General features: G+C 55.6%; 1 protein-coding gene across 2 annotated transcripts; it reads right to left on the bottom strand.

Annotated features, from left to right (window-relative positions):
* Positions 1-45: 45 nt before the first annotated feature.
* On the bottom strand, positions 46-13,720 carry VARS1 (valyl-tRNA synthetase 1). Of its 2 annotated transcripts, none has more exons than XM_014831633.3 (30): positions 13,491-13,720; positions 12,800-13,221; positions 11,578-11,712; positions 11,347-11,485; positions 10,981-11,105; positions 10,807-10,891; positions 10,503-10,603; positions 10,241-10,368; positions 6,880-7,044; positions 6,557-6,638; positions 5,941-6,060; positions 5,752-5,860; positions 5,567-5,661; positions 5,227-5,317; positions 4,858-4,982; positions 4,669-4,772; positions 4,424-4,582; positions 4,218-4,308; positions 4,002-4,107; positions 3,844-3,914; positions 3,635-3,760; positions 3,182-3,286; positions 3,023-3,091; positions 2,862-2,940; positions 2,608-2,735; positions 2,079-2,234; positions 1,701-1,907; positions 1,517-1,628; positions 1,061-1,386; positions 46-193 (listed from the first exon to the last, which is right to left on the bottom strand). In XM_014831633.3, the coding sequence occupies exons 2-30, from the start codon at positions 13,184-13,186 to the stop codon at positions 125-127; spliced, it is 3,795 nt and encodes a 1,264-aa protein (XP_014687119.3). In that variant the 5' UTR covers positions 13,187-13,221; positions 13,491-13,720; the 3' UTR covers positions 46-124. The 2 variants fall into 2 exon arrangements, with proteins under 2 accessions (XP_014687119.3, XP_044632168.2); XM_044776233.2 differs by having other exon boundaries at positions 10,807-10,894; positions 13,491-13,691.
* Positions 13,721-14,144: the final 424 nt, after the last annotated feature.

The following is a 14,144-nucleotide window of genomic DNA, read 5'->3' as shown; positions in this document are numbered from 1 at the left end:
CAGGCGCCAACACCCCCTCCCTGGCTCCACCACACAGTCAAGAGATGGTTTTGTGGCAAAATATTTTATTGCTGCCACCCCCCTGGTGGACCACTGGGGGTTATGAGGGTTGGAGATGGGTGTATCACAGCATCTTCTGAAATAGGGCAATGGCCTCGTCCACCTTCCTGAGCTCTGCTTCTGTCTGTTGCAGCTGGGGGTAGAAGAAGGGAGTGTTGGGTGCTGAGGACCCAGGCCCAAGAGAGGAGACCCCCCCAAATGCCCACAATGGCAGAGGGGTCAGAATTGGAAAGATGGGTGAGGACTATGGCCAGGGAGAGTAATTCGGGGACTATGTGTGCTTGGCTGGCCTGTTGCCCCCTAATTCTCACTAGCCTTCCCACCAGCACCCCCCCTTCTCGTCCACCATCACTGGCCTCTTGGGTCTTGCCTTTTCCCACAGAGTGGTCAGTTTTCAAGGACAAAGGGGCCTCAGAGCCCATGCGCCCCACCCAGCGGCCCAGCCCCACCCGGGTGGTGGAGCACAGCGTTGGGAATGCAGGCTCTAGGGAGGCACTTAGCCTTCACTTGTCAATGGCAATGGTGACGCTGCCTGCCCTGAGAGGGCTACTGGGAGAAGCAAGTGAGACAACCCCACGCAGCCACCAAGGCTCTGTTAACCCTTAGCCTCCACTCCTGTTTCCCTCTGTGTCTGTGTGGTTTACGCCACTGCTCCTTCCTGGACAGATCCCCAGGTGAGCCCAGTGGGCTTCTAACTATATACGGTCCTGAGCCCAGCCCCATGAGAGTGGGATGCCGTGTTCCAGGCACTGGGTGGGTATGAGAGGTCTGGCTGGGAGGCAGGATACCTAGTTCTTGGTCTGCCTCCATCTTCAACTTGCTGCATAACCCTGGGCAGTGCCTCTGCCTCCCAGCTGTTCCTCATGTGCAAGAGGAGGAATCATAGGTTCCACTTGCTCAAGGGGCCTGGACAGAGTGCAGCTGCAGGAGTGGGGTTTGATGATGGAGGGAGGGGATGGTGTGGGAGATGGGGAAGGAAATGCCCAACCACACCACACACCTTGGCTTCATCTGCCTCCTGGACTTTGAGGGGCACCTTGACAGGGTAGCCCGAGGCGGCACGGCGCTCCCGCAGACGCTGGGCCTGCCGCTGCGCCTCACCTCGCTTGGCCTGCAGCTTGCCCAGCTCCCGGGCCGGGTCCACCAGCCCCTGAAGCTGCAGGTGAACGGAGCAGCGGTCAGAGGCCACGGCCACAGCACAGCCATGGGGTGCAGGAGCCCCCAGAGCCAGGACAGCCACCACACCCGCGCTGGCTAGTGCCTGCACATAGCCTGACACCGCTGACGCGAGGGCGCCTGTGGCCTCATCAGTCACTTCCAGGAAACCTGCCAGAAAAGGGAGGAAGGTGAAACCCGGCCCCAAGGAGACAGGAGACAAGGCAGCCATGCTGGATACTGGTCCCCGAGTGGGCTCAGGGACAGTGGGACAGGGTAAACATGGGGGCCTGAGGCTCACAGTCAGGCCAGATCCGGGTGAGGTTGTAGTCAGCACGCAGGGAGCGCACAGCTCGAGTGATGCTCAGGGCCAGCTCCATGGCAGCTTCCGCCTCAGGGTCTTTCCAGGAGCACTGTGGGGCAGAGGAGGTGGTGAAGAAGGCTGGGGGACAGGCCTGAGCCCCCCTCCAGGCCACACCCCATACCTCGGAGGGCTCTGGGTAGGGGGTAATGCAGAGGCTAGGGGGAGCTTGTGGCGTCCGCCGGGGCAGCCTCTGGAACAGCTCCTCGGTCACGAAGGGCATGAAGGGTGAGAGCAGCCTCAGGCCAACGTCTAGACAGGTGTAGAGGGTCTGACGGGCACACTCAGCTGCCACCTGGTCCACTCCATTCAGCACAGGCTTCAGGCACTCCTAGGGGACAGGGAGGCATAGGGCTCAGGGCTGGAAAGGGTCTAGCCTGCAGCCCTCGCTGCACATGTGAGGACTGGGAGGGGGACAGGTTGGCTCAGGTCTCATGGCCAACCACTGGCAAAGCAAGGCCCAGGGCTCTGCTGTCCCCTGCCCCACTTGGCTCCTCCTTACCAGGTAGACATCACAGAGCTCATACAGCCAGAAGCTGTACTGGGCGGTGGTGATAGCTGGGAAGTCGTAGGCCTGGAAACCTTGGTTGCTGAGCCTCACGGCCTCAGTCAGCCGGCTGCGGATCCAGCGGTCCACCAGGCTCTCGTGGCCTCCAGGCTTGGGAGAAAGGGGCATATCAGCCAGGGGGCTACCATATGCCCAAGGGGAGGGGGCCAGAACCCCACAGGGGAAGGAACCATGGGCAAATTGGCGTTCCAGGAGCAACCACCATGTGCCCAGTATCTGGGGGAGATGGGACAGGCTCCCCGCCACCTTGAGAGAGGACCCAACGCCCTGGGCTTTCCCTGTAACCATCTGTCCCTGAATCCATCTGTCCACCCAGCTACAGGGAGGCTCCTTGGGGGCCAGGGCTGGGCTTCTTAACTCTGTGGCTACAGTCCTGACACAGCATGGGCCGTGCTTGAAGCTGGAGTGGCAGGGCTGCAGCCTGTGTGGCTGCTGGCCACTTCGCTGCCTACCAGGCCCTCACCTCAGAGGTGGGTGAGGGCACAAAACCCTTCCCAAGGCCACGGAGGGCAAACTTGGTGGCGTTCCAGAGCTTGTTGCAGAAGTGGCGGTATCCTAATATCCGGTTCACATCCAGGTTGATGTCACGACCTGGGTTGGGGTGGAGTGTGAGTCCTGGCTATTCTCCCTCCCTCCCACGCCCAGGGCGGACAAGGAGAGGGGTGGGCCTCAGAGGAGGAGGAAGGATGCGGCTGAGAGAGGTTTTGGGGGCCATACCCTGGGATGTGTAGGCGCACAGCCCAAACCGGAGCGCGTCAGTGCCACACTCGGGAATGCCCGCTGGGAAGTCGGCCTTCTGTGGGGAGGAGTCAGGGGGCGTCCGGAGCCAGCCTTACCCACCTCTGCCCACCCTCCTGCCCCAGGCTCACCCTCTGTACCTGCCCTTCTTTAGCCTTCTCCACCTCGCTGGGATCCAGGTTGCTGTTCAGTAACTGGTCGTGAAGGCCCTGAGGGGGAGGGGGAGTGTGGTCAGGGGCTGTGGCCACAGCCCCACAGCCCCACAGCCCTTCCCCACCTGGCCCAGCGCCCAGCCCCACCTGCAGGGAGACTCCATGGATAACGTCCAGAGGGTCGATGACATTGCCTAGAGACTTGCTCATCTTCCGGCCGTGGGCATCTCGCACGATGGCGTGGAGGTACACCTGTGAGGCAGGTGAAGGGAAGACCCATGAGGATGCATCTCTGCACCTAGACCCCAAAGGCCCTGCATCTGGTCTGCTCCACTCTGAACCTCAGGCCCCTTAGTGTCCCTGCCAGCCCATTCAGTGCCTTTATGAGACTCACAGGCACTCCCTCCTCTGGGAATGCAGGACACAGAATCAGTGAGCAGAGCCTAGGCTGGCTTTGTGCCCCCACAAGCCCCATGGTCCAACCTGCCCACAGCTGTCCTTAGGCCCTGCCTTGTGCCCCACCCATGCTGAGCCTCAGCTGTGGCACAGGAGGACAGGTGCAGTGGGGACTGTGGGAGGGGGTCTCAGCAGGCTTCACACCTCTCTGAAGGGCAGCCTGCCAGTGAGCTTCAGGCCGAGCATCACCATCCTGGCCACCCAGAAGAAGAGGATGTCATGGCCGGTCTCCAGCAGCGTCCCCGGGTAGAACACACTCAGATCTTCTGACTAGGGGCAGAGCAGAGCATGATGGGGAGCCACGCACCCACCTCCAAGACCCCACCCGACCTGGGCTGGCCTTAGGGACATACCTGGTTGGGCCAGCCCAGGATGGAGAAGGGGAAGAGGCCCGAAGAGAACCAGGTGTCCAATACGTCCTCATCTAAGGGAGGCCAAAGGTCAGAGGTCAGAGCCAGGAGGTGAGGATCAGAGCCCTACCTTTGCCCTCCCACCCCAAGCCCCGCCTTGCCTTGCTGGAGACTGATCTTGTCGGGGGACACTCCAAACTCCTTGGCTGCCTTCTCGAAGGCCTCGGCCTCGCTGCGCCCACTCACCCAGTACCGCCCATCAGGGTCCTGCCACAGGTGGAGTGAGTACCCAAGGGGATGCCTCTGCCTTGCCCTGACCCCTCCCCCAACCAAGCTCCCCCAGATGTGCCTGTATCCAGCTCTGGCCCAGCTCTCACCTCCCCTGGGGGTACAGCTGGGTCATTGACAGTGATGAAGTAGGCTGGGATGCGATGGCCCCACCACAGCTGCCGTGAGATGCACCAGTCCCTGCAAATGGCGAGGGGAAAGGGAGGGAATCAGCAAGGGGAGGGAGGTGCCCTGGCCTGTGCCAGGCTCAGCCCCTTGCCCAGTCACCCTCCCCACATCGAGGCGCTTGTCGCACCGGATGTTGTCCATCCAGGCGTGCCACGTCCGTTGATGGGCCTCAGGCAGGATGCGGAGGTCGCCCCGAGTCACAGCAGCACTGGCAGCCTGGGCCATCTCCCCACAGCGCACGTACCACTGCGGCCGCAGCAGAGGCTCCACCACGTCCTTGGACCGGCTACAGGTACATGTGAGTGAGGAGGCTGGGTGGGGAGCACCCTGAGGAGCCCTCCCCTCCCTGCTTCCTTGACCACGTCCCCTCACTTGCAAAGTGGCACCACCATGGGGTTGTCCTTGATGTCACGGAACAGCCCCTGCTCCTTCAGCGCCGCCAGCACTGCCTTCCTGGCCTCAAACCTGGGCAAGCCCTGGGTGAGAGACAGGCCTCATTATGGCCATGCCTAGGAACCCCGTTGTCTCTAGGCCCGGCCCCCACGCTGCAGGCAGTCTCACCAGGAAAGGTGGGGGCACGTTGACAAGGGCCCCTCGGGAGTCCATGATGCTGATGGCTTCCAGCCCATGCCGCTGCCCAACCTCATAGTCATTCTGGTCATGTGCAGGGGTGATCTTCACCGCACCTGGGGTGCACATGGGGGTGCTAGGGTCACGAGGGACTCAGTGGATTCCCTTCCCACATGCATCCCCTTTTGCTGAAGGATGTGGCTCCCACACCACCCCTGTCCCCTACTTCCCCAATACATCCCAAGAACCAGCCCAAGCCCTGCCTGTTCAGGCGAAGCATATTTTCTTTGAGAGGGAAGATGGACGGCTGGGTGTGCCTCATGGGCTCCTTCCTCTCCCCAAGGCCAGTCCCTTGCTCACCTGTGCCAAACTCCATGTCCACAAAATCATCGAAGACAATGGGGAGGCTCCGGGACAGGAATGGGTGGATCACACTCTTCCCCTTCAGGTGCTGGGGACAGAGGGAGATGTTAAAAATGCGTGACAGGCTGGGCCCAACTCCCCCCAACCCCAGACCGTGACTGTCCCAACACCCAAATTCCATATTCAGGGCCAGAAAAGAGCCCAAAGATGAGTTTCTAATCCGATTCTCTCCCCTCAGCCAGAGGGACTCAGTCCCCATCCCACCCTCACAAATAGTATGGGAGCTCCTTTTCAGCCAGTATTCGTCCCCCAACTGTGGGCAGCACCCTCACCATACCTGGTATCTGGGATCTTTGGGATGGACAGCTACAGCCACATCTCCCAGCATTGTCTCAATCCGAGTTGTCGCCACCACCACCTCTTCGTCACTATCTGGGGTGACAGGAGGCCTTGTGGTCATGGGGCTGGCCCCTTCCCACCCCTAACCCACCCAGCCCAGAGTCCGGTTGCCCTGGCTCCTACCTGAGCCTTGGACCTTGTAGGCAAAGGAGACAAGGACCCCAAACTCCACCTTCTCCTTGTAGCCAGGCACGGAGAGCAGGGTGCGACCTGTCAGCTCCTTCTTATCCACCTGTGAGATGGGTATTAAGAGAGGCGGCCCAGGGGATGGGGCTGCGGTAGAGATGGAGGGAGCCTGGGCAGGGGGCATACCTCAATGTCGGAGATGGCGGAGTTGAGGGTGCAGGACCAGTTGACAAGGCGGGTACTGCGGTAGATGACTCCTTCCTCGTGGAGCCGGACAAAGGCCTCTGTCACGGCTGCTGACAGTTTCTAGGGGGAGCAGGGGGAAATCAGAGATGGGCCTAGGGGCCCAGGCAGACTCACTAAGGCAGGAGGGTACAGTGAGACCCGGCCTGTCCAAAGTCCCACCACCCAGCACACTGACCCCTTTGAGGGCTGGAGGGGGGAAGTACTTTTCTTGAGGAGGAGAGGGGACAATGGGAACACAACGGCAGGCAACAAGCCTGATGAGGCTGGAGATGGCGGGGAAGCTATTTCGGTGTGGACAAGTGCTGGTGCAGAGAATCCTAGGAGCTCAGGCTCCCAGGGAGGGTGAGGCCCCATCATGTGCTGCCTGGAAGAATCTGAGCTCCTGGAGTGGCACTGTGACGTGGGGCGAGAAGTGGCATTTACAGCCAAGACCTTAGTGGTGTCCTCTGAATGGGCTCGCCTCTTGGGGAGAGCCACGGCACGTGTACTCTCTTCTGCGGGGGAGCCACTTGGGGAGCCTCCCACTCCTGCCCAGCCCTGAGACCCTCCTGCTCACAGGGTCCATGGTGAAACAGGCTCGATTCCAGTCCAAGGAGCTGCCGAGCTTCTTCAGCTGGTGGTAAATCCGGTCACCTTTCCTGGAAGTGGACAGACAGGCCAAGATCAGCATGCAGGCCTGGGCTAGGGGGAGACATTGGGTGGCTCATGGGGCAGCGTAGGGATCACTCATCCCTCTGAAATTGACCTGGGCCCCAGAGCCAACCAAATCTCTGTAAGGGGGTCTGACCCTGCAGCCAGGATCGCAGGTGACAGAGGTCTTATCTGGACAGGGGACAGGGAGCCAGGGCTACGATGCCCACAGGGCGGCTGCACACTCACTCCTCTTTCCACTTCCAGACCTCCCGGAGAAAGGCCTCTCGGCCCAGTTGGTGCCGGCTCAGCCCCTGCTCGCGCCAGAGTTTCTTCTCCACCACCACCTGAGTGGCAATGCCCGCATGGTCACAGCCGGGGTTCCACAGGGTGGTCTCTCCCCGCATTCGGTGCCTGTAGGAGGAGCATGGAGGACCAGAGGTGAGCAGGCAGGTAGAGCCTGGCACCAAAGGAAGAAGGGGCTTCTAGACAGGGAGTCAATGGACTCAGGAAAAAAAGGGGCAGTGGGGAGGGACCCTCCTGATTCTAAAATTATAGTCAGGGAGAGGAAATAAGTAAGGACAGTCTAGGCAATTTGGCAAGAGAAGAACAAAGAGGAGCCTCTTGCCCAATTAGATGGAACACAGGAGAAAGTTAGGACTGTTAAAACAGGAAGTTACTGTATGGGAACAAAGTTACAGACTGGGGAAACAAACCAGCCACTGGAAACAGATCCAAGCAGATTTAGTTGCTGTGAAAGATGGCATTTCCTTATCAGTAGGGGAAGGACAAACTATTCAACAAATTTGTTTGGGACAACTAGCTAATTAGTAGGGAAAAATCCCTCTACTTCCCCATATTCACAGAAATAAACTTTAGTCAGATTAAAGAACTCAAAATAAGAAAACAAAACAATGAGAAAAGCATCAGAAAATGACAGTTTCCAAAAAAAAGAAAAAACAACACAGGTGAACATGTTTGTAACTTTGAGGTAGGAGAAGCCTTCCTTATCTAGACAGAACAGATAAAATCACAAAGAATGTTGGTAAACTGACTAGATCAAAACAAAACCCCAGAACAACAAATCCTCTGAAGTTAATAACAAGTGATAGACTGTTTTGGAGAAAATGATTGCAAGCTAGAAATGTTTTAGGGAATTAATGAGGAGATGAATTAGAGAAAGTGAGAGTAACATCGTGGGTCTCCACCCCCCACTCTCTGGTAGAAGTACATGCAGTTTACTCTTAAGCTCTATTTGATGTGGTACAGAAAGCATTAAACGCTAGTGAACCTTGTGGTGACCTTTTAGAATCACTAGGCACATTAAAGGCAGGGAGAGGAAATTACTATAGAAACACAATAACACTGCATTCATACGCTATTTTCAATGACTCATCAAAGTGTATTACATTCATTACTTTATAAGTCTGTTTATCCCCACTGTGTTCAGATCTCCTTGGGGACAAGGACTGTAGCAACTCCGTTCTCTTGCAGATAATAGATACTCAGAAATGTTGCTTATATGAACATATTTTATGAATTCCAAGATATTGTTAGATATTATTATTAAAGACGTAAAGCATGAGAAATGAAGATAAAAATAGTGTTTCCTTAAAAAGTATCTCTTGGGGCTCAGATTAACTTGGCAAAAAATAAATCAATAAAATATCATGGATGTTCGTAGAAAAATACCCTATTCTCTCCTCTAGGAATAAAAAGGGAAAAATATAGTTATACAACTCTCTTTAATTTCATTTTTATAATGTTTCGTTGGTGGAGATATTCAAGGCTGTTTGTCACGTGGTATTTTTGCTTCTACAATGTTGATATAAACCTATTCCATTTAAGAAGTGGGAGTTTCTAACATTTTATTTAAACCATGTCCATCAGAAAAAATATTGCTACTTTAAGAGCTTTGTAAGAAGTGTTATGTAAATAACTTGGCCATTATATGGTGTAGATATTTAATACAACTCTGTTTTTCTAGCTCTCAATTCCCTTGCAAAATGCTAAATCTGACATTGTATCTCCGGTGCCCAGAGCAGAGCTGGCACATAGTGATGTCCAATAAATACTTTTTGACTAAATTAATTTAATAAGTAGGTCACCAGAAAAACTTCTCAAAATTTAAAGATAATAAATAGACCGTGGTCTCCAAAGATAAAAAGTTGTTTTAAAATACTTTTTAAAAGGCATTTATCACCTGGAATAGTAGACTTTGTAGCTGTTAACTAATTAAAATATTAACAGGGTTGACGGGAAGCATGTGCTAGAACAGGAGAAAACATTTACAATATATACACCAAACGAAAAAATCAATACCTGGAATATGGAAAGAATCTCCCAGTAAACCAATGAAGGAAAAAAACAACAAAGAATCAATAGAACAATGGGCTAAAGATAAGTGCAGTTTATATAAGGGGAAACCTGACTGGCCAAGAAACAGGGAGAGGCACAGGCTCACTGCTAAGCCGACTGGCAAAGGAAGAGCGATGATGTCCAGGGTCGGCAAGGGCATGAGGAAATGAGTACCCTCACGGGCAAGTCTCGGAGGTGTAAATCAGTAAGGCTGTTTCGGAGGGCCACTTGGCAGCTTCTATTCGTACTTAATATAGCCATGCCCCTGCGATGGAGCAGTTTCACTTCCTGGTAGCTACACCAGAGAACTCTTCACATGTGCTTGAGAAAGCATGTATAAGACTGCGCATTCCAGCAAGGTTTTCTACAGAGAAAAATTAGGAACAACCATTAATAAAAAAGTCACTCTATTATGGTCCAGTCACGCTACGGAATACTGCGGAGCAACGAAAGAGCATGAAGTCAGTCTATGAATAAAGATAAGGGAAGGTCTCTAAGATAAACTAAGTGTAAGAAGAAAGTTGTAGACTAACGTTTGGTTTGAGCCCTTTATGTTAAAGAATAGAAAAGAAAAGCCTGCACAGGGGCTGGCCCCGTGGCCGAGTGGTTAAGTTCATGCGCTCCGCTGCAGGCGGCCCAGTATTTCGTTGGTTTGAATCCTGGGCGCGGACATGGCACTGCTCATCAAGCCACGCTGAGGCAGCATCCCACATGTCACAACTAGAAGGACCCACAACGAAGAATATACAACTATGTACCGGGGAGCTTTGGGGAGAAAAAGGAAAAAAATAAAATCTTTAAAAAGAAAAAAAAAAAGGAAAAGCCCGCCTAAAAGGAAAACTATAAGTTTCTACGGGTGCATGTACATGTAAGTAAATAGGAAAGAGCTACATCAAAGTGGTAACAACGGCTAATTCTTGAGAGGGAGTAAGTCTGGAGGGTGTGGTCAGGAAATCTGAAGCTTTAAATTTTTACAAGAATATATTGACATACTTCTTGTTAAATTCAAAATAATGTTATTTTTAGTAGCAAGAGAAGAGAGTCTGCACGTGGGGATGTTGGTTATTTGCCTAGGGCAGGATGCTAAGTGATCAGAGGGAAATGATGGAGAGAAGTATACCACCACCAGGGGGCAGAGCTGAGGGCCATTAGGGAAGGAGAGGATGGAGGGCCCCAGTCAGCAAAGAAAGGAACACGAGTGGAGAGCCAGAGAGGGCAGACATAACCAGTGGAGGGGAGGACAGGAGCTCACCATCGGGTCAGGGAGTCCTGGATGGCATTGGTGAGCGCGTGGCCCAGGTGCAGGGAGCCTGTCACGTTGGGGGGTGGGATGCACATCATGAAGATGCCCCGGGGATTTGGTGCTGACACACTGGAACGCTGGTGGGGAGAAAGGATGGGCTCAAGCTAAGGCTTCATGTCACCTCTCCCAGGCCCCTCCAGGGCAATGTATCCTTCAGCCCTGTCCTTCCCCGCCCCATCCCCTCCAGGCTTGGGCAGCAGTGCCCACTCACCCCGTACTCCGGCTTGAAGAAGCCCTGCTGCTCCCACCAAGGGTACCAGGCAGCCTCCACATACTGAGGGCTGTAGGAGTCAGGCATGGTGCCACTGACATCTGGGGGAGAGGAAGGGAAGGGTCGGTGCTGAGGCTAGGAGCAGCTGGGAAGGGGATGATGGGCCAGCAGAGAAGGACCTGGGCCTCCGCAAATCCTCACCAAGCAAAGTAGTGGGAGCAAGACAGAGCAAGAAGGGGTAAAAACAGAAGCAGCAGCAGCTGAGGAGGATGAAGAGTGGGGGGTCCCTTCCCCATCCTAGTACCTTTCTTTTCCCCAGGTGGGGTTGGGAGGTCATAGGTAATAACCCCAGGATCTCGTTTCTCCCTCTTCTCTGGTTTTGGTTTCTTCTGCTTGGGAGGGAAAGGATACAGGCCCGAATATCAGCCACCCCACCATGGCACCAAGCTTCTGCCCAGCTCCACCCCTAGCCTCTCACCTCCCCTGGGGGCGGCTGCTGCTGTTGGATCTTCTGCTTCTGTTGGAATTTCTCTAGCTTCTCCCGTTTCTTTGCCTCTTTCTTGAGTTGAGCAGCTGTTTTTGTGGGTGCAGGGACCTCAGGGCCTAGAGAGAGGCACAGAAATGGAGACGTGGCCCGCTGGGCTTAGCCCTCTGTGAACGGTGCTACTATGTCCCAGATGGGCTATTTCAGCTGCCCAAGGGCTCTGCCATGCCGACCTCCCACCTCACCCTCCCACAGGCCCCTGTGCCAGTGATTCTGCCATTCCTAAGAGAAAAAAGAAAGTGAGCTGCATGGAAGGCCCCAGAGGGAACTCCTCCCCTCCTACCTACCACCCTTCCTCACCTGGCTGTTGGGAAGGAGGCCTAGCCCCTGAGTACAGAACCACCTCTCCCAGCACAGCCCGGAATTCTGGCTGCTGGACACATGTGGTAAACCAGCGAGTCACATTACCCCAGACCCGGCGGGCAGAGGGGTCCAGGACCTGGGATGGGGAAAAGAAATAACTATCCTTAGTCACCCCACAGTGAGGTCTGAGAGAGCTGCCTCATTCTTCCCCAGGCCCCAGTCACTCACATATCGGAAAGGCAGCAGCAAGGCTGTGACAGCCGCCAGGTCAGCCAGAGTGGGGGCCTCCCCAGCCAGGTAGGTGTGCAGCCGAAGCCACTCTTCCAAGGGGCTCAGGGCCCTGCCCAGAGCCCCCAGTGCAGCCTAGCAGGAAGGGGAAGGGGTATGAGACAAGGTTTGGTCGACCTCAATCCCCTCCCCCACCAATCCATTTGGCCTCCTTCCACTCCACAAATCAGTACCTCTGAAAGAGTCTAGTTTCTTCTTCACTGAAATGGTCCTAATAAAAATACTTCCTATTCCTTCATTAAATTCCTACTGAACTCTTTATTATATGTCAGATGCAATATATTAAACACAGGAAGTTAGAGTAAAGATTACATGAGGCAACACTGTAATTGCTTCAACAAATATTTATTAAGCACCTACTACATGCCAGGCTCTTCTCTAAGGAATGAGGAGATAACTTGAACAGATGGAGCCCCTGACCTGGTGGAGTTTACTGTCTAATGGGAGAGGCAATAAATGAGCAGATATAGAACGCATGACTATTTTTCTCCTCAAGTGCTGAGAAGAAAAATTAACCAGGGGGACTGGGAATTCTACACGGGGGGGCCTCTATTTTAGATAGGGTAATCAGGACATGAGGGAGCAAGCCAGGGTCTATGTCACACATTCATTCATTCACTCAAGAAATACTAAGTATCCACGTGTGCTCCATACTCTACAAGGAGGCAGTGTTATAAAGTCCCTAAGGCACAGCCCCACTCTGGAAGGACTCAGTTACAGTCTGCTGTGGTTATCTCTCCTTTCTCTTACTTGCCAGAATCCTCATTTCATCTCTTTCATCTCTTCCCAGCAACTGTCATCTCTCCCCACCCTACCTGCCTCTCTCATCTCTTCTTCAGCCAGTCTTTCCCACAATTCACAGTAATCGCTATCCTCACAGTTTCAGACTCATCAAACTTCTACTCAGAGACTTTAAAGCTCCTGGCACTAGGCTGTTCTCTGCACATATCTTTTAACGTCCTCAACATGAAAACTTTCGTTCTCATAGACATAGGAAGACTAAGGCTCAGAGGCAGAAACCCGCCCAAGGTTACCATACCAGGAGGCTATCTGGGATTTGATGGATCTTTTCCACATCTGACAGGCTATCTTCCTGTGTCATTATCCATTCCAATCCCTGCTTCCTTCTTCTAAATTTCCCCCTCCTCTTCTCCCTACTCACCTGGGGGTCCTGGGCGGAGCTTCGGAGTCCCAAGGCTGGCAGCGTTGCCCCACATGCAGCTGGTATTAGCTCCGTGTCGGAGTAACTGACCCACTGTTGGACAAGGACGGCTGCCCGGCTACCCCCAGGGCCCCCCAGGCCTGCTGGCCACAGCAGCTGGGCCACAGCTGTGGCCCCCCACACCCAGAGCCCACCGGGCCCCTGCTCTAGGGCGGGCAGGCGGGGTGGGGGAAAGGGAGTCCTGCTGGTCGGGGGCGGCTGGAGACAGATGCGGGGGTGGGCTCCTCCCCATCCCGGACCCTCCCCAGCCTCCCCGTAGCGCGCAGCTATGAGGGCTCGGAGGCTGGGGAAGGCATCCGGGTGAGGGGAGACGTAGAGGATGGACATAGTTATGCAGGGGCTCAGACGAGGTGGAAAAAAACCTAGGGACAAAGAGAGACAGGGGAAGACTGAGGGACCCAGAGGGGTCCTATTTGAGTAGAGAGGGGACACTCATGGGGGCTCCTCTACCGCAGGCGCCCGAGGCCCCCAGGACTGGGGTTCTGATCGGGCCTCAAGAGCCGAGGGCCCGGCTCTTGTAGTGACAGTGACCGTGAAGACTCCCCATGATCGCAGGTCCTCGGGAATGTGGGAGGCTAGGAGGGGCTCCTCGGCGTCCGGCGGGACGCGGGTTCGGGCCGCAGGTACGTACTGGAGGGAGGTGGTCAGACTGAGCCGGGCGCCGGCCAAAGCTGGACCGGCCTAGCGGCCGGGGCCGAGGAGTCGGGCGGGCCGGGACGGTGGGCGGTGGTTCTCCGGGCAACCCTAGCTCCCTGCGACAGCCGCCCGGCCGTCGGCGCCCACGTGTTCCCCCTTTGTGACAGCGAGCGCTTCCGGGCCCGCGGGTCCTGGCGCGGGCGGCCGAGCCCCGCCTGCGTGTGCGCGCTCGGCCCGCTCCTGCCCGACACCGTCCCAGGCGGCGCCGCCCGCCCGCCGCGGCCGCACGCACCGGGAAGGAAGCGGGGCGCGGGCACGGGAAGGAGGGCGCCCGGGACAGCGCTCCCGTCAGGCTCCGCCGCGGGCAGCCCACGCGGGGCCTCGGGCCGGCCGGGCGGGAGGGCGGCGCCCAGTGGGCAGCTCAGGAACCGGCCCCGGAGGATGCTGCCGGACGCGGGCCGGGAGGCTCCTTTTCGCCAAGGCTCTGGGCTTGCCGCTCCTCCCTGCGCCTCGTTTCCTCCCGGTTGAGAGGAGGGAGGCGGGCCGGATGGCTTCCAAGGGCCCTTAATGCTGAAAACTCTCATCTGCAGTGGGAACTCCTGTTTGCTGAACGAGTGAATGAACAGTTAATTCCCAGTCATGACTCTCC

This window comes from Equus asinus, chromosome 8, assembly GCF_041296235.1.
Source record: "Equus asinus isolate D_3611 breed Donkey chromosome 8, EquAss-T2T_v2, whole genome shotgun sequence".
In the NCBI taxonomy this organism is placed as follows: Eukaryota; Metazoa; Chordata; class Mammalia; order Perissodactyla; family Equidae; genus Equus; species Equus asinus.
The sequence above is the reverse complement of the archived record's forward strand: the minus strand, read 5'-3'. Positions and strand labels throughout refer to the sequence as shown.